The following is a 27,019-nucleotide window of genomic DNA, read 5'->3' as shown; positions in this document are numbered from 1 at the left end:
TGTTGAAATTAAACCCTGCCAAAAACACAAATTAACAAAGCAAGAGATAGCCCCCGCCCTCAATGCATTTATCCTTCTTTCTACACGCACACACACCTCCTCTTGTTACCACCACTCCCCCCCCCCTTAAAAAGAGCCATTAGGAGAAAGCTGTGGAAATATTTGCCCCAAACTGGAGATTGTTGCGGAGTCTCGCTGTATTGTAGATGGGAATACACACAGCAAACTTGCACTGTGAGGAGCCCTGCGGGAATCCAGCCGCTTCGGGGAGGCTTTGTGAGTCCAGCTCTGCATGCACTGGCCGGGCCATTGTGAAAAGGAAACAGAAAAACCATTACCAACCTAAACCCTCTCCCCCCACCCCCATTTCCATTCTCCCTCTTTAGCAATTCTTTCCTCCCTCCCTTCTCTCCCTCCCCCCCTCCTCAAGACAAATTGAGATGGGAGGGGAGGGCTGCTTTTAAAGGGAGTGAAAAGGTTTCCTCCGTTAGATTTAAGGCAACAAGTCAGAGCTGCAAGGAGCCTTTTATCCACCAGGGAAGCCTCCCACTGCTCCCAGGCTGGGCTGAGCTGGAATCCTGGGGTTCAGCTTTCTGAAGCCTGCCATTGATTTGTCACTGGTGATAAGTGAGGCCAGAACGGTTCCCACAATCCCCTGCAGAGGCGAAGATTCTCCCACAATGCCCAAGGGGAGAAACATTTTAAAGAGAGAGAGAGAGAGCAAAAGAAAGGAATACAGAATTTAGAGGTCAAAAAATCTGGGATGTTTCTTTTCTCTGACAACAAAATAAGTGACTATTCTGCAGCTCAGCCAGGGCGGAGACAATGCTTCAAAAGGACAGCACGGCAGCTAATGTGAATTCCTCCATGTCCCTCTTGGTAAGAAAGCAAGGCATTGGATTTCTTCAATATATTTGCGCCCAGTGGGCTTCTGTGTGCCAGCTCCATACAACAATATTCCTGTAGCAATTTGCAACTGTTCCTATGCCAATCTCCGAGTCTTTTAAATCTTCCTTACTTACACATGGGCACTCTTCACCCCCCAAGGAGATGTTGTCAGAGGACAGTTCTATTTGGGAGGCCCCTTTCTCACAAATTAAACAAAGGGGAGTTTTAAAAATGAAAGTCTGGAAGATTAATTAGAAGAGCAACAGAGAGCACGTGCAGAGAAAAAGCTGCGCTACCCAAGCCAAGGAAAGCAGAACCATAATAAAATGCCTATGGGCAGATACTGATGCAAAAGCAGAAAAGGCATTAAAAAAAAAAAGTAGGATATAAGTACACATAAAGGCTATAAGGCCACATTGAAAGAATACCACCCTAGAATTCTGAATGACATATTAACATCATTCCATAGAGAACAGGACTGGGGGAAATGGTAAAGGGACCCCTGACCGTTAAATCCAGTCGCGGAGACTCTGGAGTTGCGGCGCTCATCTCGCTTTACTGGCCGAGGGAGCCACATAATCAGCCAATTTCTCAACCCTACCCTTCATCTTTGGGAAGCTCAGAAGGTCCCAGGTTCAATTCCTGGTGTTTCCAGACAGCGCTTGAGATCCTACTGCCAGTCAAAGTAGACAAAACTAAGCTAGACAGACCAATGGTTCAGGTTCAGTGGAAGGGAGCTTCCTATGTTCTTCTGCTTTTCAAACCATATGACCGGCCCTAGAGGCAGAAATACAAGATTAGGTGTTTTGCTATATTTTATCAGCAACGGTATCCACAGCCATTGTGAAATCTGTTTCCCTCTGGTGCAGCCCTCCTTAGCTAGAAGTACATTGAGTGAGGCACTTGCTCCTTACTTGTGGTACACTGTGATTCATCTTTGAATTGACCATCTTGACACATGTTAGGGATTTAAATTAATTATATTTCAGTCACTTTCTAATCCATGATTCTATGAAAAAACACAGAAAACTCTTTTTCCCCCTGTACTTTCCAAATAGTCATGATAAGTCTGCTGCAACAAAAACTACTTAAGGGCAAATCTCTTTTAAGATAAAGTTTCCATGGGCAAGAGCCCATTTTGATACTTGCCTGAGCTTTATCTTCCTCTGACATATACACCTAGACACATAGTACAGACTAGGAGGAGGGATGTTATTACAAAGTGAGACCAGAAGGCCTAGCAATGCAAGAGGGAGGTGTGTCATATTTGTGCACAGCACAAATGATTTAAAAGATCCCACCAGAGTGGGCGTGGATCCATTTGCAACTGGTATTCTGTACAAATGTGAAGACTGTCACACTTGTTAGGCAAAGCTGAGTCTGTCTGGATTTGTTTGGGGATATAATAACTTCATGGCCTGTGAAGAACTATGAGACTGGAGTGTCACAGAATTGCTGAGTTGGAAGGGACCCTGCAGTCTAACCCACTGCAATGCAGGATTCCTGCCCATAGTCATCCCTGTGTGGGCTCAAACCACCAGCCTTCTGGTTAACAGTCAGATGCAGTGACCCACTGCTATAAACTCAAGAGTTCATTGAGAGCCTGCAGTCCTGTGAGCATGGCTGCATAAGGAGCTACCTCTCAACTAGGCAAGTGGCTACTTACAAAACCCCATCCCATTTGTAGTATCTGCCTCCTTGTACAAGATTGAACCAAGCAATTTCCCTCCAATCATGCTTCACCCAGAGAGCAACTTTTGTGTGTGTGTAAACTGAGCACGTATCAACATTAGTATTTAAAAGTTAGACTTGCATTAAGCATTATATTAATACAGGCATTGTTTCTGCTCTTGATCTGTTGTTAGCTGAACAGAATCATAGAATCACAGAAGCATGGAATTGTGGAGTTGGAAGGGACCGCAAGGGTTAGCTACTGCAATGCAGAAATCTTTGCTAAGGCACACATGATGGATGGCCAGCAAACCTCCAGCTTGGCATTCTAACAATAAAAGTTAATTGGGATATGAGCAACAAAGATAAATTAGCTTTCGTGGGACATATTTTCTGCGTGCACAAAATAATCCTGTGTCACGCAGACTAATGTCTCAGCACATACATTTTATTTGAGAGATTAGTTACCCAACTCCAAATGGGCAACAGCAAATGTAGTCCAGCTATGACAGCCTTCTTCAACACTGTTGCCATCCAGATGTTTTGAACTACAAACCCCTTGATGGAAATTGTGGTTGAAATGATCTGACGTCACCAAGTTGTGAAAGGCTGTGCTAAGAATAGGCAAAAGTGACAAAATCGCCTACTGGGTCATCAGAATATCTATAGCGTTCACAGCAAAGGGCCACACTTTCATAGGAAACAGAATTTTTAAAGTACAGGTGGCAGAGGAACTGGGCCCCTATCCAAGCTTTCAAACAGAGCGGTTTGTGCCTTGAATTATACAATGGGTGAAGCAAGCAAGCAAGCAAGAGGGGAGCACACTACAAAGCCATTCCTGAAGCATGCTGTAGATTTGTAAATCATTGTCGATTCTATAGTTTGGCTTGTAAAACAAATAGAGCATTCCATTCAGCAACAAAACAAACAAACAAACACAAAAAACAGGAGGTAAAGAATGAAAAGCCAATGTCAGCCTCTCAGCCCATAGATGAGAAAAATAGAGAGGGCAGAAGAAACTTCTGAAGACCGGTAATTGAAAGAAGATATTGGTAAACGAAGGAGGAAACCTATAGCCAACCACAATTCAATAGAGGGTGTATGTCAAAGGGATCTGGGCCTAAATTATATGCAGACAACAGCAGATTAAATTGTTTATCTAGGTGCCACTGCTGTTGTGATTCATTTGACTGACTATTTTACTGTTTCAGTATCTGATATGTAGGTTGATTCAAGAGCCTGTTTATAGCTGAAGACATTTGTATGTGCATATGTATGTATACTGCATACATATAAAATATATACCGGTAATTCTAGTTGCTATTAGCAAAGCAGAAACCTGAAAATTGAAATATGCAAGTAAGGCTCTTGGGGGGGGAGGGGGAGTAATGGTTTGGAGGGGCCTGCCTTTGCTAACCTGGTTCCCTCCAGAATTTTTGGACTGGGGTTGATGGGAGTTGTCATCCAAAATAACTGGAGGGCACCAGGAGGGCAAATGCTGCTGCATCCCATATTTTTGTGCATTCCAAAATTAGCGAAGAAATCAATGAATCATTTACAATTATGATATAGCCACAGTAGCAGAGCTATGTTGAAAAGGGCATGTCGGCAGAACTGGATTTTGCCATTATAATGAAAAATAGGGGGAATAAGTTCTTCGACTTATAGTTAAAAACTGCTCAACTTGTTGCAAAGTATGTTCCTGAACCAAGTGACTGATATGAAACTTGACATTGCAGGAAGGATTGTCCATGCTGAATTTGGGGTAGAGGGGAGAACACATGGTTTGAGAAAGTTAAATATTTGAAAAGACACTCTGGCACAAAGCAATTTGAAAAGCAGGGCAGTGGGGGGGATTATAAAATGTCCAGGCAGAGATTCTACAGGTGCAGCTTCACTAGACATTTGCTGCAGAGACTTTCTGCCTGATGAAGCCATAAAACATTTTTGTGCTGTTTCCTCACCACAGCAGCACGTAGTGAATGTGCAGGCAGAAATTTCACAAGTTCCCCAAATACCGTATTTTTCGCTCTATAACACGCACCTGACCATAACACGCACATCGTTTTTAGAGGAGGAAAACAAGGGAAAAAATATTCTGAATGAAACAGTGGACGTATCATTTTTGTGCTTCATGCTGTGGCCACAGACATGTGATCTGATGGTGAATTTGGGGTGACCCAATGCAAAAATCCTGAGAATCCCTGTGGATCCATACTTTTTAACCACGTTTTTGCACCATTGCAGCCCCAGGCAACAGTGGGTGCGTGATTTTTTTTGGGGGGGACAGGCTGTAGTCATGGACATGCTATGTGCTCTGATGGGGAATTTTGGCTGACCCAATGCAAAGATCCTGAGGATCCATGTGGATCCATGCTTTGTAACCACGTTTTTGCACCATTGCAGCCCCAGGCAACAGTGGGTGCGTGATTTTTTTTGGGGGGGGACAGGCTGTAGCCATGGACATGCTATGTGCTCTGATGGGGAATTTTGGCTGACCCAATGCAAAGATCCTGAGGATCCATGTGGATCCATGCTTTGTAACCACGTTTTTGCACCATTGCAGCCCCAGGCAACAGTGGGTGCGTGATTTTTTTTTGGGGGGGCAGGCTGTAGCCATGGACATGCTGTGTGCTCTGATGGTGAATTTGGGGTGACCCAATGCAAAGATCCTGAGGATCCATGTGGATCCATGCTTTGTAACCACATTTTAAGTGGGGAGGGAAGGAAAAACACAGAAGGCTAAGAATGCAGGAGAGGGCTATAACGTGAGGAAAGGAAGGCAAAAGTTCCCCCCCACCCACCCACACAAGCCAGCCAGCGTGTGCTCTCTCTCTCTCTCTTTAAATGGAAGAAAGCATATTTGAATGCTGTGTGTCTCCAAAAACAAAAAGCAGGAAGTCAAATCAGAATTTTAAGCCGAACCTGTAATCTCTCTTCCCTTCACATACATTGTTCCCTCCGGAGCAGGGACAGGATAGAGCGACGCTCTGCTTTTCCCCTCTACTTGCCTGGAGGGGAGGGGCTTCCCCTGCTCTTTGTTCCGTTTGAGCAAACACAGCAAGGAAACAGAGGAGGGTGGGCAGTAAGACCCTGAGGCAGAATGCAGGAAACCTGCCACTTCCTCTCTTCAGGCTTCCCTTCTCCCTGAAGCGCGGTTTGATTTTTGCCTCATTTTTCGGCTCCAGGGACCACACATTCGCTCCATAACACGCACAGACATTTCCCCTTCCTTTTTAGGAGAAAAAAATCTGCGTGTTATAGAGCGAAAAATACGGTACTTCCGCTCCCCCCATGCTCTTTATTGATTTTGTTTCTTAAGTATTACAATTATTCTATTCGTTATTCAAAATAAAATAAGATAGAAAAAAGAAAGCACAATTCAACAAAAATGTCACTGATACATTAAATCACAGATAAATAACCTTCTACTTTTTAGGTGTGACTTCCATCCACCTCACTACAGGTCCTTTCCTCTTTTTTTAACTGCGTCCTTTTTCACCTTGTAATTCACCAGTATTGTATGGGATACATTATCTGTCTTGTTATATAATTTGTGAAAATTAATCAAAGCACATTAAGGATTTTACTTGGGAACAATGTTTTTATAAATATACTCTATAACACTCCCATTCTTTTTTAAACTTTTGATTTGTTTGGTTCCCCAACTTGCTACAAATGCATCGGGTGAACTAATCAAGAGGACTGATGTGGTGCTGCAGTTAGCGTTGGATTAAGACCAGGGACACTGAGGTTCAAGTTTCCACTCAGCCATTCAGTCTGAGCACACCTACTCAAGTGTTTAGACATGACCCTGGTGACGAGCATGCTCTAAATACCTTACATGATCAAGAAGTTTAAAAGATCTCTCTCTCAGGCGAAAGAGGGGTTTAAAAGGCCTCTATTTTTCAGAAAGTTATTGAACACCTGGGGTTGTCTTTTTTCCATTTGTACCAACACCTAAAGACATTTTGCAAATATCCTAGTACAACATACCATATCTATGTTTAAAAAGACGGCATAGGAGGAGGAGAAGCAATCAAAATACGGAAGGAGAGAAGCGGCAAACAAACAGAACTACTGATGTTTAGTTTTGAAGCCTTTTCTCTTTTTCACCCCCTCATCAATGCCAGGCAAGATGACAAGACTGGGATTAGTTTATTCATACAAAAAACAGGAAAAAAGAGGAGATTGTCCAGAAGAAAATATATTTAACCCAATCAGGAAATTCCAAGAGGAAGGCATGGGAGAAGAACGCAGGGCGTCCTCTGGTTTTTGCCATGAAAAAAATGTTGAGATTCTGCTGAGGAAGCAAAGCTTAGCTTGCCAGCTCTCCTCTGCCCAGTTTTCTGTGTATCATTGTGGCCCAGGAGGCAGAAGCACTGATTTCTCACTCTTCTAGGTTCGCAGGATGGCACTATGTGGGCTGCATTCAGGATTCCATGTGTTTATGTGCAGGAAAGGCCTACGGAACAGGGCCTGCATGGTGTTTTAGTCCTTTCCAATTCTACTGTACTTTGTCTTGATTGTTAGGTGGGTTTCAACCAAGTTTCTATTCTACAGCAGACATTTCGCTTCCTTTACGCTTTTCTACCGAGGACCTTAAAACCGTGAGACTCAGTTCCCTTGTTTTTCCATCTATATCTTTGTTTTTGTTTTGCTTCTATGTTCACTTGGAGAGGTTCAATAAGGCGTGTATGTGCCTGCCAGGATTCAGCCCTACCCAGATTTCAAACTTGAGGTCTCCTCAAGTGAAGAGCAAGAGGAGCAGGATCCCATCCCCAGTAGATCTCCATCCTGTCAATGATCCCATCAGACATGAACTAACCAGACCACCTACCTCACTTCCTGACTACCTCCAAGACTTCCCTTCATCTCCTCCTGGCCACAGAAGAGGAGGAGACTGGCAAGAACTTCAGCACTGCCCCTGAAGCGCCCAGGTAGCTGCATGTGAGGCTACTGGGATGGGGCGGAGGAACCACATTGAAAGACCTGAGTGGATCAGGGTCTGAGAGCCAGGAAGGGGTGCAGCCTGCTAGACTGAGGTGCTTCGTTGCTAAACAAAGCAACTCTGATTTTCCTAACTTGGGGGATGTGATTGTGCCTGTTTCCTAAATGTGGAGAATCACACGACAGATCTTGACGATATCTATAAAACGGTAACCACAAAACTTTAAAAGGGCCCGCCTCAAAATCTCTTATCAGCTGGCTCCATGAGAAGTCACAGTTCCTTTTGGAGTGTTTCCCTCCACACCGGAGACCTCCAGCACAGCCGGTATTGTTGTTTTTACGGAGTCTGTTCCCTGAGCAAATCACTGGGCGAGCACCCAATCAAAGCAGAGAAAGGGCACCAAGCACAAGAGCCCCAATAGCACGGCAAGGATAAGGGGGTGGGGAAAGTGTGCACAGCACCTTTTGTCTGCTAAGTAGCAAGTGCTTCTGAGTGCTCTTGTCCATTCAGGCAGGCAGCTCAAAGGGGTGTGGGAGTCAGCCAGTGCTCAATGAGGACCACTTCAAAATCTGAATAATCTCCCCAGTGACCCCCTCTAAACACTCCCCAGGAGTCCTAAACATTCAGTACTTGGCTTGGGATAAGCGGCCACATTCAGTGCGAGTTAGTCCGTCATTCTTCCCACTTGCCAAAGGCCATGTTTTCAAACGATTGGTGGGCTTGTTTACATGATCATTTGTTGTGACTTAACAAACCCAACTGCTCTAACTCACTTTAATCTGTTTACACTATCAAATGGGTTTAAACCCAAGGCTGAACCAGAATGAAAATAAGGAAACTTGCTGCAGCTTCATCTCAAAAGAAGCGCCTATGCAATATACTAGCATGGCGATTTCCACAGGTGAGCAGGCAGGTGTAGGTGGGGTTCGTGTTTCACAGCAAGCAAACACAGTAGCATAGCAGTGATCCAAGATAGTAAGCAAGGAATGTAGCTAACACCCCACGCAACACCAAGCATGTGTAAACAAGAACTTCATGATAACCTCTATGAATCAATCTTGGAAACAACTAAAAGCATCCCTAAATCATAAAAGTACGCCCTTGGAAATTCAGGATCCAATACTGCATTTTGGCTGCCTGCAAATGCTTTGCAGTTCTAGCCAGAACATCAACCATTGAAGTTTGATTTGTGGTGTGAAGCCACCTATGGCACTTTCAAAAAGGGGGTTATTTACAATTAAAATGCCCTCTCAGCCCATTACAGAATAGGGCCTGCACATACAAGAGAAACAGGATAGCTCAGTTGGTAGAGCACGAGACTCTTCATCTCAGGGCCATGAGTCCAAGCCCCTTGTTGGGTGAAAGATTCCTGCATGGCAGGGGGTTAGACTGCATGATCCTCGTGGGCCCTTCCACCTCTACAATTCCATGAGATACAGGGCACATTAGAATCAATTAGTCATGTAGGGTTCTACATGACTCTGCATCTTATTTAAAGGGTCCTTTTAAATCGAAGAAGCCCCTGATGGATCAGGCCAATTGCCTATGTCATCGCACATCCTGTTTTCACAGTGGGCAGCCATGGCCACCATGGGAAGGGAATAGCTAGACAGGATTTGTAAAACCCAGTAAGGGTAAAAAGGTCCTTGATCTATGCTCTGACCTCTTTGTGTCCACCACCCTGACTTCTACCTGGGTCAGGGATTCATAAAAATATGTATACTCTTTATACATTTTCTAATACACTTATCTGCAAAGTTTAGCTTTCATTTTTCTTCTTGTGGTTAATACAGACGGAATGGCTGAGAGATGTCTACTATGTGCCAAAACAATGAAGACTGAAAGAGTGGTAGGCTCATGTGGATGCAGCCTCAAAGCTGATTCAAACACAAAGCAGCGAATGCTGCATCATCTTCTATGCTAACCTTTCCCCGGATGCACGAGCTTTTGTTTTGCTTGCTTTTGTTTTGTTCAACTTTGTGTAGTTTGTTGGTTTGTTGACATGGCCTTTGCTAGCAATTAAGGAACAATTCAGTAATAGTAATACCTAATTATAAAATTAAATATCCCATCCTATCCAATTAGCTTGTGATAGCTCATAATCCAAAGCCACCCCCCAGTGATAAAAAGAAAGCAACATTGAAACTAATAACCATGTCCTAAATTGTATAAACTATTTTACTTGTTTTTAATTTTTATTAGATTGTTGTAATCCACTCTGAAACCTTATGGTGTGAAACATTATACATTTAAATAAAATTAGCCATACTCAAATCATACAACTGGCCAGTATAGCAACAATTTTTTATTATTATTTAAAACTATATATTCCTTGTTACAGCACCATACATTTAAAAATATTGTTAAATTGAATAAACATTTTACTTACAGAGTTAACCATTTTTGTATTTAAAAACTGTTAAAATATTAATGATGAAATATGGTATTATGTGCAGATTGTGTATTCCACTAGAAAACAAAACACACAGAACTGATGTAGTAAACACAACCTAATTCTGAACCAATGCTGGAGCAGTTACTCTCATATATTTATCTTTTAAATTACCTTCCCTGTTCATTGTATTCTGCAGCCCTCTGTCATGTGCTCCCTGATCTCTCAGCTTCTTGAAAATCAGTCACCAAAACCATTGGCTGAGTTGTTGATATTTTAGCACCCTAACACAGGATGGTCTGACCTGTGTGGATATGGCTTATCTTACATATTCTATTATGTGGTTTGCTATTTTTAATACTTGCCTCTCCCCGTGAGCCAGTTTGTTCTCAGCTTTGTGGCTGGGAAAGTGGCAAATACAAAACCAAATCAAAATTCTGAATATGTTTCTATACTCTTCCCCCCCCATTAAAACTCTGCCAGCATCTGTCCTCAATGCAAAGCATTAAAACCCTTTCCCTTCCACTTCCCCTCCGTTGATGCCTTGCACCCCTTCATCTAGCACTTCAATATGCAATCAGCAAAGCGCATCTCACACCTGCCACTCAGGCCTTACAGTTTCAATCTTCCTCTTCAAGCTCTAGCGCTTCTGTGCCTGAAGACAGACTGGCTCCTGCCAACACCTCTGCTCCTTCTTCTCTTTGTTGATGAGGCACCTCTATAATTGTCCCTCACTGCTAAGTTTGCATCTTCTTCCGCAACACCTTCTGTCTCCCTTCCCCCTTCCTTCTTATTCCTCTCAAATAAACACTTTGCTCTGGCACTAATCCTTTCTTAAAGGCTATGACTGAACATATATGAAAACAGATGGAAGAGAATGCATAAATGCTCCCACATTGCCAGAATGTCAACTCTGCATCTCCCAGGAGTTGCCAACCATTTCTGGCCCATGCACATATTTGGATTTTCGAGTGAGTGCTATGGGCTCCCCTCCCCACCTCTGGCCCTTCCTCTCCCCTCGATCAGGTCTTCCCCACAAGACTGAAAGAGACAAAGTGTGTATACGCACTTCACTTTTCTAAGGGATGTGGGTAAAAGTAAGATCCAGTCAAATTAACCTGGCCTTGGAAAAACACTCTTCCAACTTCGTCCTTTAGTTCATTGTCAATTTAAAGGGAGAAAAGGGTATATACCCTTCTCACCTCATGACCAAGGGGCAGTAAATGTGTGTGTGCATGCGTGTGTGCTCAGAGGCTTTGCAGATGGCAGGGGAAGATTTCAGAGGCAACCCAGCACTCGTGGGTGCCCCCTGACAATGCCTGCTGTACCCTATGTCAAGATGGATTTTTATCAACAGCACTGCTTTTAACTAGCATATTCGACTCTCAACTTATGTAGGGAGTACGTACTGGGATAGCGCGAAAAGCTGAAATCGTGTATAGTCTAAAGAAACTGTCCCTGCACCTCTAAACTCTCTCCCAAGGCCACACACACTCTCCAAAGGCTGCTGAACATGCTCCCTGAACATCCAAATGCTCTCCCAAGGTGAGTGCAATGGCAGGTGGGACTGCCAATGTCCCCCCCCCAAGAAAAACTGTCCACTTTAATTTTTTTAGGTTCAAGCATGTGAAGTTAAATTCATTCAAGTTAAATTGTGTATAAACTGCAAATTGACTGTATCTCATTTTGCGTGTATGCCATATTAACCAAAATAAATATCTGCTGCACAATTTATCCAACCCAATGGGAACAAAGTTCCCATGACCTCAAGTGCACACCAAGCAGACCTCCTCAAACAACTCTTCCAAGACCGATTTAACTTTGAAGAGTTGAACTAGGAAAGAGGCAAAGACTTAAAAGAAACTGAATCATTTGGCAGACCAATAGCAAGAGTAGGTTTCCTGCCAAAGGCATTGCCCTTTCAAGTGGAGTGGGGAGAGCATAGGCATGAGAAGGAGAGTGGAAGATAGATGGGTCTTTCACTAATAAATGTTTCCTCTTTCTCTTTTTCCTCTCCAGCATATCCCTTGAAGAGGGAAACAGTGAGTAGAGGAAGGCAGTTTTTTGGTCTTTCCAGGAAAAGCAACCAGGAATAAACTCCTGGAGATAAATTATACGGCACCTTTGTACAATTGCCTCTTTGTCAAGAGTGGGGCCTTTTTTTTTTCTTCTTCCTCCCAGCGCTTTTTGTGGCCAGCTTTGGTTCTGCTCTGTTCACACCACTCCCTCTGCACAGAGGTAAAGGCAGAGAGGATTCAGGTCATTGCTCAGTGCAAGGCAGAGTCAGACCATCTATGAGCCTGACCCGCATTCCCTCTTCCCCCAATTTCTCTTCCATCCAAGAACTGTCCCCAAGTGTGAAAAGGTCCCATTAAAACATTTTCCAGAAGCCTTTACAGGGAATACATTATTTTGATGGATGCTCGGACTGAAGAGAAGAATTTCTAAGCACCAGAAAATAATGGAGCTTGTTCTAATGGCTTTAAGAGATGCCCAGAGGCACCAGGGAGGTTTGCTTCTCTGTAAATCAAAACCGCAGAAATCCAGAAAATGGAGTTAAACAATTGAACGCCAGGAAGCAGCGAAATTGGGCTCTATTTAACTGCTGCTCTTGGTTACAGCCAACTTCAGGCTATTTGGAAAAACAGCACACATGCCACATCACCAGCACAAATTTAACAGGGGAAAACAAAGAGACAACAGGGGTCATAAAGAGGAGTGGCAAGAAGGAAACCAGGGAAAGCTAGGTCACCACCCTCTACCAGAGAGCTAGCCCGATTATGATTGAACACTAATGAGACATGCAATATTAAAACAATAACAATGATGCAACTGGGACAGAATAATCCGTAAACTGGGATGGACTGCCAGCCAGTGACAAAAAGAATACTAAAGTTCTTGCCTATCTTAGTAACAAGGAATAAATTGATGTGCTGGTGATTAGTAGATGTGTTTTGAAGACTACTTCTGTGCTGATCACTTTGGTTTGGTTTTTAAAAAGAACTCACTGTTTGCTATTCAGTAAGCACTGGATTTCCCAAAAGTAAATCACAATAATGTATCATCCATCCAGCTTCCACAGGGTCATTATTCTGATCAACAAACAGGGTGCACCGTGAGCACATTTAACCTACACTATTTCAACTATAAGTGGGCAAGGTGGGTGTGGTCTATGATCTCGTGAGAGTATCCCTACCAGTCCCATAGTCTGTGTGTCAAATGAGCCTGAGAAGCAAGGTCAACAGCTTAAAAGCTCTTGTCGTGGTAACCACGAGTGGACTCACCACGAAAATGGCTTTTAAGCTCTTGCTGTTGCTTCCAGGGCAAGGCACCCCAGCTCTAGGACGGATAGGGATGCTCTTTCTCTTCCCCTCACCAACTGCCTTCTAGAAGGCAGCCTAGCTTGGCTAGCCTCAGGGTGGTTCCAAGGGTAACACGATTTTGGCTATACACAATTGCCACAAATACGTGTTACCTTTGAAACCAATCCCTTGAGTAAGATGTGGGCCAACTGTATAACCAATACCAGCGATGCTTATGTGAGATTTAGGAGCTTCACGGAGACGACGATGACACAAGGGATGTCAGAAACCGCTTGACTGGACTCTTTTGTCAGCAGATGTAACTAGGGAAGAAAAGCAAGTGATAAATTTCTCTATTAGCCACGGGTAATCTTATGTGAGGTAACAGTATGATGGAGTATTTTAAAACCTTTGTATGTTTTGTAAAGAAGGGACATGAAGTGGCAGTGCAAACACATATTCAAGCTGGGCAGACATTTTAATCAATTGAATGAACTCATTTATGATCCAACCCTGGCTATAAAAGAAAGAGGATTTCATACATGCAACTTAAAAGGCATTTTTTGAGCCACCCTCATGCTTTGGATATACATATATAAAATACAAAAATGAAGTTCAACATGTACTATAAAAAGTTTTTTATTGAAAGATTTTCATTTATAAAGGAATAATGCAAAAAAGAGAAAAATATAAAGAAAAAAGAAATGTGAAAAGAAATATCAATATATAACCAAAGGGGAAAAAAATTACACTGCCTTCTCTCTTTCAAAAAGCATGCATGTGTATCAGCCTTGATGCATATGGTATTATTTTAGAAAGTTGTTAAAGGATCTATGAAATTGAAAAGGTTTCCCCCTGTATCAGGCTGGTTTCAATAGGAAGAAGGAATGGTGGCTGAGGAGGCAGAAAAGTAAGGTAGAGAGGAGTTACACACCATCACCAACTGCATTGAGATAGGATCACATCCAATTATAGGGTAACACAGGCAGGTTGAAAGAGAACCTTCTTCCACAATGACTGGAGAGTTTGTGGTGATATTTAAAGCAGTAAAACTGTAACTTATGCGTGGGGACTGTGAGGAGGGAGGTCATTCAAGCATCTGAAAATAGATGCGTGATTTTAGCCTAGAAAGAAAATGCATAATGCCAACCTTTCCACAAAACAGCAAGAGCCAACATTGTTCATTACAATTCTAAGGTCACGAATATTGATGCAACTTACTTAGCAATGGGGCAATGATAAAGCTTTCCACTGGAATAAATTTGTTCTCACACTGGCAATTCTAGTCATCAAAAACACTTGCATGGTTGAGGCTTCAATCCTATACCCACTTACCTGGGACCAAACTTCGTTGGAACTCAGTGGGGCTTATTTCTGAGTATAGGATGGCACTGTAAATGAAGCTACTCAGTTTCAAACTACAGAATCTACTACACTCCATCAATTCACAGAGTTAACTATGTATAATCAGACTATGCTGTATCATCAAATGAGTATGCATTCACATGCCCTAGAACCATTTTTAAAGAGTTGTGTTGTTGGAGGAGAGGAGCAATCACAAACACTTGATTTACAGCAACCTTAGGACCCCCATGCGGGACACAGGTGGCGCTGTGGGTTAAACCACTGTGCTGCTTGGGCTTGCCGATTGAAAGGTTGGCGGTTCGAATCCCCATGATGGGGTGAGCTCCCGTTGTTCGGTGCCAGCTCCTGCCAACCTACCAGTTCGAAAGCATGCAGTGAAAGTAGATAAATAGGTACCGCTCTGGGTGGGAAGGTAAACGGTGTTTCCGTGCACTGCTCTGGTTTCACCAGAAGCGGCTTAGTCATGCTGGCCACATGACCTGGAAAAACTGTCTGCGGAAGTGGACAAATGCCGGCTCCCTGTCTGCGGAAGTGGACAAACGCCTGTAAAGCGAGATGAGTGCCGCAACCCCAGAGTCGTTCACTACTGGACTTAATTGTTTAGGGGTGCCTTTACCTTTACCTAGGACCCCCATGTATGAAATAGATCATCTCACCACTCCAAAGGAAATGCTGGAGGAACAGCTAAGTATGGTCTCATCCACATTCAAGCAATCAAAAAGGGCACTACTTTGCTCTTACCAACTCTATACAAAACAAACAAGACCAATAATGCCTGGGATTACAATCTAGCAATGGTAGTGGAAGGGAATATACTTTACTTTGCTTTCTATATTAGCAAACTCTATTCTTGTCGAGATGGAGAAGAGGGATTAAACTAGGGGTTAGCAACCTTTTTCAGCTGTGGGCCGGTCCACTGTCTCTCAGACCTTGTGGGGGGCCGGAATGAATTCCTATGCCTCACAAACAACCCAGAGATGCATTTTAAATAAAAGCACACATTCTACTCATGTGAAAACACGCTGATTCCCAGACCGTCAGCAGGCTGGATTTAGAAGGTGATTGGGCCGGATCAGGCCCCCAGGCCTTAGGTTGCCTACCCCTGGATTAAACTGATATCCCTAACACTCAGCACAGGGAACAAAATCCCATAGAAGACCAACGCCTAACAAAACAGCCATGTCAGTGAACCAAAGATACTGCAAACTCAATGGTAAAAGCCGAACCGTTAGACACATTAACTTCATGGACAACAGCTGCAATTAGTGTTCTTTGTCATGATTTGTGTGAAATGCAGACAGCCACTAAATGCAGTATGTCAATTAATGCAGTGTGAGCATGCTGAATGCCACGAGAAGCCCAGCTCAAAGGCTCCTCCATCAGGTGAAGCCAGCAGCATACTTTTTAAAGGGCATGCACTTTCAAAAAGGAAATGGTTTATCAAAGATTTCCTTAAGTAATATTAAAGGAACAGCCACAGAAACAACAATAGAAAGGGGATTTAGCAAAGATCTTTGTTTATCTAATCTGTGTTTGGCAGGCACATTCATTAACAGGTTCATGGTTTCCTCTGTAAAATTAGACTGTATCCAGGATATTATTTATCTGGAGAGATAGTAGTAGCAAGGCAATCTGCATCTGTTCCAGCACTGTTGTTGTTGTTGTTATTGTTTTATATCCCGCCCATCTAGTTGGGTTTCCCCAGCCACTCTGGGCAGCTTACAACATAATACAAGAGAAGTGGCAAAATGAGGGTGGGAGTTCCTAACTGCAGCTACACCCCCAAGTCACATACAACTCAATAGTGGTTGTATCTACACCAATATCTACACCAATTGTATTTCACTCCTAAAAGAAACACCACTCTAGCATGAGCATGTGTAGATGCGCATTCAGCTTTTCACAAACTAGAAAGATAATAAATATTTAACAGAGTATACTTTTTTAACTGTTCGGAAATGTTTGGGAACAGGGTAATGGAATGTATTACAGTGGAACCTCAATTTTCGAGCGTCTTGGAAGCTGAACATTTTGGAACCCGAATGCCAAAAACCCGGGAGTGAATGCTTCCGTTTTTGAACATGCCTCGGAAGTCGAACGGCTTCCGCTGCGTGTTTTTCCATTTTCTCAATGGAAATTGCAGACAGCCACTTTGCGCCTCGGTTGTCGGAAGTCGAATGTTCTTCCAGGTTCCACTGTACTTAAAAAATGGGCACCGAATACTCAGCAGGCACTGTGGCAGTCTCAATAAAAGATATGCAGAGATACAGCAACGGTGCCGGCCATCCTTCTATGAACTGCTTTTCCCCCCCAGTCCTTGTTTTCGCTTGAAGCACGACAAAATTTGCACATGCAGGGGGGGGGGCGGTGGCGATGACACCAAAACATTGCAATGTAACCATTTCAATTATTTTGACAATCAAACAGTATGTAAATTTTATGAAATAAATAAATGAAATCACAGCGGCAGTCAAAGAGTTAAATCTTCAAAACCATGACTTTTGCATGGTCAGGTTTTCCTGCTTGCATAAAAGGTTTGCACAGCAAGAAGAAAGAATAAGAGCTTTTATAAAATTGCATGGAAACACAAACATGAGATCTCACGGAGGGATTTTTACAAAGCTTCATATTGTATCTGTCTTAAAGCACTTGTTCCACTGTATAATCTGCATTATTGTCTGTTATTTTACATAGGATATAGCGTGTGTGAGAGAGAGAGAAAGAGAAAGAGAAAGAGAAAGAGAGAAAGAGAAAGAGAAAGAGAAAGAGAGAGAGAATGCTGTAAGAGCACCATAATTAGTATGCTTCAGTCCCACATCAATTAAGGGAACCTTTTTTTCATACTTCAATGCCCATGAAGAGAAAACCAGTAAGGGCACTCTATGTATTCCATGGAAATAAGAAAAAAAATATCGAGCAACACTACAATAGCTTTAAATGAGTAAAAACAAAAATTCTGATAACCTGAAACATTTTATATAAACACATAGAGACAATTAATCTTTCTGTATTTGTATTCCTTTCTCATGGTTGTCACCCCTTAAAAGGAATATAAGGAAAGCAAATTGTGAGAAACTCCTCAGAATTTATTTGATCTCCTACCAAGATTCAGCTGGTGGGGCTTTTCGGTAATCCAATCTCCCAAGCTTATTATAAGGCTGCCTTGCCATTAATACTATGTGTGTACACCCTTTTAATATATATCACACACACACATGCAGTTTTTGTAAATGGTGGCCTGTTTCTTCCATGTTTTCCTCCCCCAATCCTTTTTATTTGCTACCTTGAATAGCATTTTTCCAAACAAACAAAACCTGTCAGTAAAGAAACAGTAACAATAATAATAATAAATATCCCAGACAATCTGCATTCTAACATAAGGAGAAGTGTAACTATTTACATTTCTGCCTCATTTTCACAGACAAAAACGGTGTTACTTGCCACCTCCTTTTGAGGATGAGGAGAAGCTATTGAACGCATAACTGGAAAGATAGTATTACTTTTATTGAGGAGTGTAACTTGTTTGAGACTGAAAATATTTGTAAATATCTATTATTACCCTGCAGCAAACTAGCAAAACCTTTCATTTAAAAATGATGGGAATGTTACACCCACCATTTTTTTTTACTCCACCTTTTGAGTCTACTACAAATCACATGCTTTGTCTGTGTAATAACCTTTAAAAACTTAAACTAGATGGTACAGGAATAATTTAATTTATCCGGATTAGGAAAACTGTCTTAAAAAAGGAGCTACAACTGTGAACTCAAACTGACCTAATAGTAGCCTTCCAGAGTCTACCAAGTGGTTTAAAGATTAGAAAAGTTTGCCTCTGTGAAGTACTGTACTCCATTATACAATACTCATAGAATCAGAAGGGACCCCTAGGGTCATCTAGTCCAACCCCCTGCATTGCAGGAATCAAAGCAAAGCATCCGTGACAGATGACCACTAGACTTAAAAACCTCCAAACTACATTCTTCAGTTCCCAGACAGAGATTATTTTCCATTACTTCAGTCCGTACAAGGTAAGGTGTAAATTCTAAGTACAATTCAAAGTACTCATCTCCAATCAGCCCAGGAGAAATTTGCTTGCCTATAATAGATTTCTTAAGTAGAATAAGCGGGGGGGGGGGGGGGATTCGGTGAGCAAAGAAAGTCAAATGGGAATCCAGAGGTCAAAAGAGCTAAGAGACCTTTTAGAGGAAAAAGCAGGAATCTAGGTGTCACCAGGCTCCTTGTTCTACATACTTTCTTGCTTAAAGGGGTAAATCAAAAGGGTTCAATCAACAGAACCCTTCAGTTAATTTGGTTTGCTGCATATATCATCATCATCATTTCTTGTCAACCCTTTGCCAGCAGATCCCAGGGTGGGTTACAGCAATTTAAAATTCAATATTAAAAGTTTTTTTAAAAAAGTATAGTCACAGGAATAGGATGGGTCCTATAAATAAGTACGGTATCTCAGGTATCAAAGGCAGGGGTAATTCATACCAGCCAGACATGTACACTGGTAAATTTATTATCTGGCATTCTGAACTTCAGGACCGACATAACAACTTTTATCTTATCAGCCTTCTTTTTATAGCTGCCATAGTACTTGCTGAAGCAAAGAGCTACCGTCAAATTAACCTGCGGTCTCTTTCCTCTTCTATCATCTGCAATAGTCTCAGGAGAGCCCCCAAAGTTTGCAACCACTTTTTAGCACAGGTAGGCCAAAACTGCTCCTATGGGTCACTAGGGAAAGGGTATGTATAGGCTGCTGAAGGTCCCAGATAGGAGCCGTTTAACAAATTTTAGGTAACAGGGCTTAGAAGAACATCCGCTGAAGACTTCAGAGAACTTTGCCAAAAGAGTCTCAGTCTCCATATATGGAAATGTTGTACCACTCACTCACACATACATAGCACTGTGTCCTCAATTTCCAGAAGGAATGCTCCTGGTTCAGGGTTCAGGGTTCTAGTCAACTAGTCAGGCCCTCCCCCATTCATACACAGATTTTCTTTTCCAACTAACACACATCATTCTGTGGCTACACAGCATGTTCAGCCCTCATACAGCAGGTTTTTGTGGGGCTGGGTAAGTAGATGCCACCTTAGGTTTGGGGTTTTTTTTAATGATTTTTTTGTACACCTGAAAACTTCAGTATTCCCTGTGGCACACCAATACCTTCCCTCTTTGTTTCCAGCAGCCTTGTTTGGGTTGCAACCCTGTTAGCACTCACCACCCGAGATAACTATTACGGGAGGTAATAATACTGTATATAATACAGACAAATATATAGAGATTCAGACATTAGGGGCACCAGTTCCCAATATTCTTTCACACTCTGGTGTGACCAAGAAACAGAAACCATGGTGAGAGTGCAGAGATGGAAGCAGGCTGGGTTCTCCATTGTTGAAATCACATGGGGCAGGAAATAGATTTAGCACCCTTTCCAGAAGGTGTCTGTTTCTGAATGCACTTAACAGTCGTACCTTGGATCTCGAACGGCTTAGTTGCCAAATGTTTTGGCTCCCAAATGATTGAAAACAGGGAGGGAGTGTTCTGGTTTTCAAACGATTTTTGGAAGCCCAACGTACAGTGTAGATTCCGATTGGCTGCAGGAAGCTCCTGCAGCCAACTGGAAGCCGTGCTTTGGTTTTTGAATGGTTCCGGGAGTCAAACGGACTCCCGGAATGCATTCTGTTTGGCAACCAAGGTATGACTGTACTTTCTTCCACACAAATTAATGGCTGTCATGAATTCCTATGAGAAAAGGTAAAGGATGCACCTGGGCACAACAATGAACTGAAGTTAAGATGGGTCTTCCATGCCAGAACCTGGATGGACCTGTTCTTCGCTGACCTTTCCACTCTGGAGTCCTTAAAACTCTCCTCCACAAACATCTCATCTATCATAATAATTGGGAGTTTGCTAGTACATTCATGATACTGAGTGACTGCATGTCACAGATAAAAGCTACCAGGACAGAGGATGAAACTTCCACAAGTGCTTAAGTTCAAGCATCTCTCTTAAAATTTGATTGGAGTGCCAACTCCCCTCTACTATTAACTATTAAATTAAGGTCAAGGGGCAGTCATTCAAAATTATTGACAAAATGCAGCAATATGTGTGCTATACTCTGTTAGAATCATTGCTATACGGTGGTACCTCGGGTTAAGTACTTAATTCGTTCCGGAGGTCTGTTCTTAACCTGAAACTATTATTAAGCTGAAGCACCACTTTAGCTAATGGGGGCTCCTGCCGCAGAAGCACAATTTCTGTTCTCATCCTGAAGCAAAGTTCTTAACCCAAGGTACTATTTCTGGGTTAGCGGAGTCTGTAACCTGAAGCGTATGTAACCTGAAGCGTATGTAACCCGAGGTACCACTGTATTTTAACTATAGGGCATGGTGTTGAAGTCATGAAGACATGCAATATTAACAAACTTATTGACTACGAACAAACGGCACCACAGAAAGGCCAACCAACAGGTCTCACACAGCCACAGTAGCCTCACTTCTGAAGAACCTAAATCTTCCCATAGATACTGGCATGGTGCAGCACAACAGGGACACCACATAAAAGCTGTGAATAGGAATAGGGAGAGCAGATATCCTGTGTACACACACTCAGATGCCGTACAAATAAAGGTGCAGCCTGACAGCACGGTACAGTATCACAACATTAAACAGGAAAGAGTTTCTTATCTGAAATTATTTGCTTGTGCCCTTCGTTCTATTAACCTTTTAAGCATATGAAGTTGTCTTCACAATCACACTGGAGCTACTGTTCACAAAAACAAAGAGGCACCAGCTCTTGCATGTATCCTAAATTTAAGCATAAATTATTTTTCCCAATTAATTTTTATTATTTTATTTCATCTAGCATACTTCAGCGCTGCAAGGAAGTAGGAACAAATGGAGATAAAACTAAAATAAGTGAGTAGAAAAACTGAAGTAGAATGCATATATGTGGAAGAAAATGTGTTAAACTGTTTATTCAAGCATAAATGCCAGCACTTTTCCCCAGAGGGACACTCAGGAGAATAATGCTGGAATGAAGCCTCAGTTATGGATGTTGCTATTCCTGAGTCAACCTGGCATAAAAGTGCCTTCTGCAGACATCAACACACTGCCACTTAACAAGCAAGCATGACAAATGACCTACACTTTACAGCAAACCATCCCCCCAACAGTCATTAACTGCCAGGACACATTAAATAGAAGCACCTGGGTAAGAGCCAAAATAAAATCCCACCCAGTCCTCTATCTAGGCAGTGGTCTAGCCTTTAAATTGTTCCTTTACGCTCTCACAGAACTTGCCAGAGAAATTTAAACTCCTCCGGTTAGCAATAAAAATAAATTAAGGTTCCGCCTGTTCTATCCGGCATTTTCAAACTATCGCTCCTGCCACTGCAAGGGGGGGTTGTATGTGAGCGCAAGCAGCATTCTGATCAGAAAGGAACTGTTTAAGCTAAACACAACCTCATTGTGCCCCAAGGCCAATGCTTGCGAGAATGATGGGAGCCAATACTTCTAAGGCAGAGACTTCCTGCAACTCCCAATCAGCATCTGGAGAGACAGGTGGATGAAATTACACAGGCAGCAGCCAAAAGAAGAGGAAGATGCATTTATGCTTCCGACTTCCTGCTACAGAAAATGTCAACTTGTCCACAAACATCTGGAAAACTTTGCTCTCCCCCCCCAAACAACAACTTCAACTTATTAATAAACAGCAGAGCATATCTCCCCCCTCCAAGAACACAGTTACTATTACTCTGCCACTGTTTATTGAGCACCAATAATGTGCTCAGCACACATCTGTGAACCACTAACCACAACACATTTTCTACATCAGTTTCAAATACAGCACTGCAAAACACTTAAGATGCAGTCTTCCTTCTAAGCAACAGGCAGGGAGAAAGCTGCTTTTTTCTTCTTCACATGCTTTCCTGCTCCCAACACAGCATTTATTATGGGTGCTCACTTTGACCATTTTTTATTATTATTACTATTACTACTACTACTACTATAAAAGCACGCCCAAGACCACAAATAATCTGAGGGAAAAGAAAGTACACGGAGCCCAAGATTCCACCCTAGCAGGTCTGTACCTTTAAGGGGCTTGTCTGGTAGGAAGAGCAGCTGCATTCCTGCTGAGGAAGGGCTGCTGTCCCAACACGCAAGAGAAGGCTAGAAATAACCTGCACACATACAACCTTCCAGCACTGAATTTAACAATGCCAGTCTCTCACTCACCCGCAGCAGGGCAAGACAGAAAGAGGGAGGGAGGGAGAGAGAGAAGGGGGGGGAGGTGAACAGAAAGGGATAAATTTAGTAGATCAACTTCAGAGGGGAGGAGGTGGGCGTATGTGCATCAAAAGCGGCGGCTGCCCTTTGGAGGAGTGGGGGGGGGAGCAAGCATGTTTCAAGGCAAGAGTACATGAAGGAAGTGGAGATCCCTTTGCTGTGGCTTTGCAGGGATCCGGTTGGGTTGCAAGAAGAAACCTTTGAAGGGCTGGGACAGGAAAGCCGATCAGCGGCCCGAACAGATGCATGCTCTACACAATATGAGTTGCAAAGGCTGAGGAGGACGGGAATCGCCGGAGAACGAGGCGTGCGTGTGACGGATGGGACAAAGACAATGCCAAGTAGGGAAGAAGAAAGCAGGTAGTTAGCACGGCGGGATGCCCCGCGCGCCGGCGCCAGAAACACTCGAGCACCTCTTGCAAATGAGCAAAGCCGCCGCCGCCGCTCCACCCAGCTGCTCCTGCGCGTGGAGGGAGCGGGCTTAATTTGAGCCAGAGTTCAGCAAGGCTTTGCCCCAGAGCACCTCCCCGCCACCAGCGGCTCGGGCAGTATGTGCCGGATTTGGCGGGGGGGGGGGTTGTCCAAATCATTACGCGAAGTGGTTGTAGCATGTGCAGAGTGCTCTTTCTACCCTTGCCCAGTGAACACAGGCAACTCTCTCCGACACACCAACTCTCCGAAACTTGGATGCCATCACTTCTAGTTTTAGAAACAAAGGGGTGGGGGAAGGGAGGAGGAGAGGGAAGACTGCGAGGAGGTTTCTCTGGTCCACAGCCACGAGGGCAAGGACCCCGGGGAGCAAAGAAAAGGGGGGGGGGGGTTCCCTGCAACGCTAACCTAAGCGCGCTGGGTGCTCTTTAAAAGTCCTGCTTTGTTCCGCGGGATTTGTTCGCAGGTACGTGCCCAGAGAGGGCTGCAGGTCTAGGAAAAAGGGGGCAGCTCTGTATAGGTAGAACACAGGCGCACCCGCAATGAGGGCCAGAAAAACGCCACTGGCCGAGTCCGCGGATTCCTGGCGAGAGCTCAAGGCGGGGCTCGGTCCGAAACGTGAAGCGAGATGAGCGCGCCTGAGCATGGGCCGAGCGCCTTTCGGGAAGCCCGGAGCAACTTCGACCGCGGGACGCCGCACGCACGGCAGAAAGGCAAAGGAGAGAAAGGAGCCTTTCCCCGACGCAAGTGCCCTGCGCTGCGGCCGCGTCTCGTTCACAGCGCGGGAAACCGGGGGGGGGGGGTGTCCCTTCGGAAGCGCTTACCTCGCACGTAGAAAAGGGCTCCCAGCAGCAGCAGCAACAGCGGCTGAGGAGGAGGAGGCGGGCGGACGCCCCCGAGCCGCCTCATGGTGGCGACCCCTGCTGCAGCTCCCGCAGCCCCTGCACGACGCAGCCTCTCCCCTGCTTGGCGAGCGGCGAGCAGAAAGTTGAGTTCTCCCGAGTCGTCTCGCTGCACGGCGCCCGCGGCTCTCTGTCCCTCCCTCTCCTTCTTTCTCTCTCTCTCTCTCTCTCTCTCTCTCTCTCCGCGGTGCCGGCCGGGCGACCTTCCTCCTCCTCAGAGCAGCCGCCACCACCAGGCGCCAGGACTGGCCGGGGTGGCTCGCGGTGAGTCTGGCTCTGGTTGGAGCGGCGGCGGCTGCTGCTTCACTCGACCCCGCGCCGACGTCTCTCTCCACCCCGCAGGAGCGCGACGGCGAGATTGGGGCTCCCTCCGGCTGCCTGCTCCGCCTGCCCGCCCCCGGCCCTGCCCTCGGAGGAGGAGTCCCGAAGGGGCAACCTCCGCCTTCGCTTCTCGCCGACAGGAGCGGCGGCGGCGGCGGCGGCGGCTACACGGCCGGGCACGTTTCCCCAAGTTGCGAGAGGGAGAAGACGAAGGCAACTTGACGTCGCCTTCCCGCCTCAGCAAGAGCCCACAGCTGCTGTGTACTGACTCAGGTAGTCTAACTCAGAGGACTCCCTACTACGCTAAGAGTCTTCAACCTTTTCCTACACGGGACCTACTTTTCTCCTAAATTAGTTTGGTCTTTTGGGAGAGGGACCTGGGACCCTCTGCATGCAAAGGAGGTGCTCTACCACCGGGTTAGAGCCCTTCAAATTATGATTTATTTGTTGCATTTATATCCCAACTTTTCCCTCCAAAGAGCTCAAAGTGGTGTACATGCTTCTTTGCCTCCTCCTCAGTTCATCCTCACAACAACTCTGTGAGGTAGGTTAGGCTGAGAGGCTGTCATTGCCTAACCTACCAATGGGATTACCCAATGGATGAGTGGGGATTTGAACCCTGATCTCCCAGATCTTAGTCCAGCACTCTAACCACAAAACTACACTGGCTCTCAGTGGCGTAGCGTGGGTTGTCAGCACCCGGGGCAAGGCAAGTAATTTGCGCCCCCTAACCCGTGGATTTGCACCCCCTAACCCTAACCCCCAGATGTTGCGCCCGGTGCGGCCGGTCCCCCTGCACCCCCCACGCTACGCCACTGCTGGCTCTCAAATCACCACCAGCACCAGGCCATCCCACACCTGCACCCCTTACAGGCTCAGAGCATTTTGAACACAAGTGGAAGTTTTCTCCCATAGTGTGCCCAGATTGGTGGCAAACCACTGCCTCGCTCACACCATATAGGACAACTCCCCTCCCTTTGCTGATCAGCAGGTGCAAATGTACACATCATCCCTGTTCTCAGCTCAGATACGGCAGCTCCACTTCACTGTGTCCAGATGCATAACACTGGACTCATTTCAATTTGCAGGTATTGAAGATTCACACATACTCTTCCTGGTTGCTTTTGGTACTTCCTCAAAATGGGAAAGTGGTATGCACTTTTAAAGCTAGTTCAATAAAACTTTAAATGATATAGTGAGTTGTATGCAATGGTGGCTTTACACTAGCAGAAAGCACTTTACTTGTGCAAGACAGGCTGTGACAGACCTATATTTTTGGAGCCCTGAAGCTTGAACTGTTATGGGGGTCCCGTCACAACCAGCAATGAGGTAACGCCTGATATCTTCTGGGGTTGTTCCATGACAGATCACCACACCTCTACAACATCTGCACTACCAACTCTCAAACTTCAGGATTGTTGAAATATAAACAACAACAAAATAATCAATATGAGTTGTGCGACTCAGATTGGGTCTTCTACTAGATTCATTTTTTAAAAGCAGCCTGGGCTAAAGTCGCTTCTGGGGCCCTCTGGGATTAAAGACCCTGAAGCTTAAACTTCATTAGTTTCATAGCAGATCTGCCCCTGAAGGCAGGGTACCTGACTTTCACCAATACCTCTCTCACTCAATACTTGAAGTTGGGGGGGGGTGCAGAATAGTGTGGGATATAACACAAAGGGCTGCAGTGGATAAAAGGATTGGCAAAACATCTATGATGAAATCCCTCCCCACTAGTGCAAAGCCACCATTGCACAGAAATAACTTTTTAAGTGAACAACAACAAAAAGCTACAATAAAAACTAATAGAGACTAATAACCCCCTTCCAAAAAACGTATTGTTAAATTGACAACACTATCTTCCCATTCCGTCCCTTTGCTGCAGGATCTGTGTTTCCTCAAAATATTGTAAATTTTGTGACATTTTGGTTGGTCCCAATAAAAGTATTGCTTGACTGTGGGTTTTGGTCTTTCCTTTGATGTTATGGAACAACATGGCTGCTTTTGTTTTTTAAAATACTGTGCAAAGTACCATGAGATATGGAAGAAAGTAAGGGAAATACTGTAGTCCAGATCAAAAAAGAGGAATGTTCACAATCTTTCCCATAACTCTTACAGACCACTAATCTATGGGAAGGAAACTTCTTAGCAAACCACTGGGCATTTCATGCCTCTCTTTAATGCTAGGTCAGTTATCCTAAAAATAATTCTAGCAAGGCCAGCTCTACCCTTAGGCAGAAAGAGATGGATGCCTTAGACAGCAGATGCTGGCAAATGGTGAGGGGTTGGTTGGAGAGAATAGTTCTGTGTGCCATGCAGCCTGCCCTCTTGCATCTTCCAGTTCCTTTAAATTCAGAGATCTGTTGTATTTAAAGTTTCATCAAGTGTGAGGTTTTGGTCTTAGCAAAAATCTGAAAATAAAAACTTACTTACTGAACCCACAACAGCTATTCTGTATAGAAATCAAGAACTTGCGTACATCTGGCGCCTCTGATGAAGTGAAA

The 27,019-nt window shown here is 44.2% G+C and overlaps 2 protein-coding genes across 4 annotated transcripts in view; one reads left to right on the top strand and one right to left on the bottom strand.

Moving 5' to 3' along the window:
- The window catches only part of LRP4 (LDL receptor related protein 4), a 100,594-nt gene extending 76,251 nt beyond the window's left edge, over nucleotides 1–24,343 (bottom strand). For all 3 annotated transcript variants that reach the window (XM_082223250.1, XM_082223251.1, XM_082223252.1), the window contains exon 1: nucleotides 24,117–24,343. In XM_082223250.1, the coding sequence (XP_082079376.1) occupies nucleotides 24,117–24,201 (85 nt within the window). In that variant the 5' untranslated portion in view covers nucleotides 24,202–24,343. The remainder of the gene's footprint in view (nucleotides 1–24,116) is intronic.
- A 307-nt stretch (nucleotides 24,344–24,650) lies between these two features.
- Nucleotides 24,651–27,019, top strand: part of CSTPP1 (centriolar satellite-associated tubulin polyglutamylase complex regulator 1) — a 134,529-nt gene continuing 132,160 nt past the window's right edge. Inside the window, exon 1 of the mRNA XM_082226468.1 lies at nucleotides 24,651–24,788. The gene's annotated coding sequence lies outside the window, so the exon portion shown is untranslated. The remainder of the gene's footprint in view (nucleotides 24,789–27,019) is intronic.

This window comes from Podarcis vaucheri (assembly GCF_965113315.1).
Source record: "Podarcis vaucheri genome assembly, chromosome: 1".
Lineage (NCBI taxonomy): Eukaryota > Metazoa > Chordata > Lepidosauria > Squamata > Lacertidae > Podarcis > Podarcis vaucheri.
Note: the sequence above shows the minus strand (reverse complement) of the source record. Positions and strands in the feature narration are given on the sequence as shown.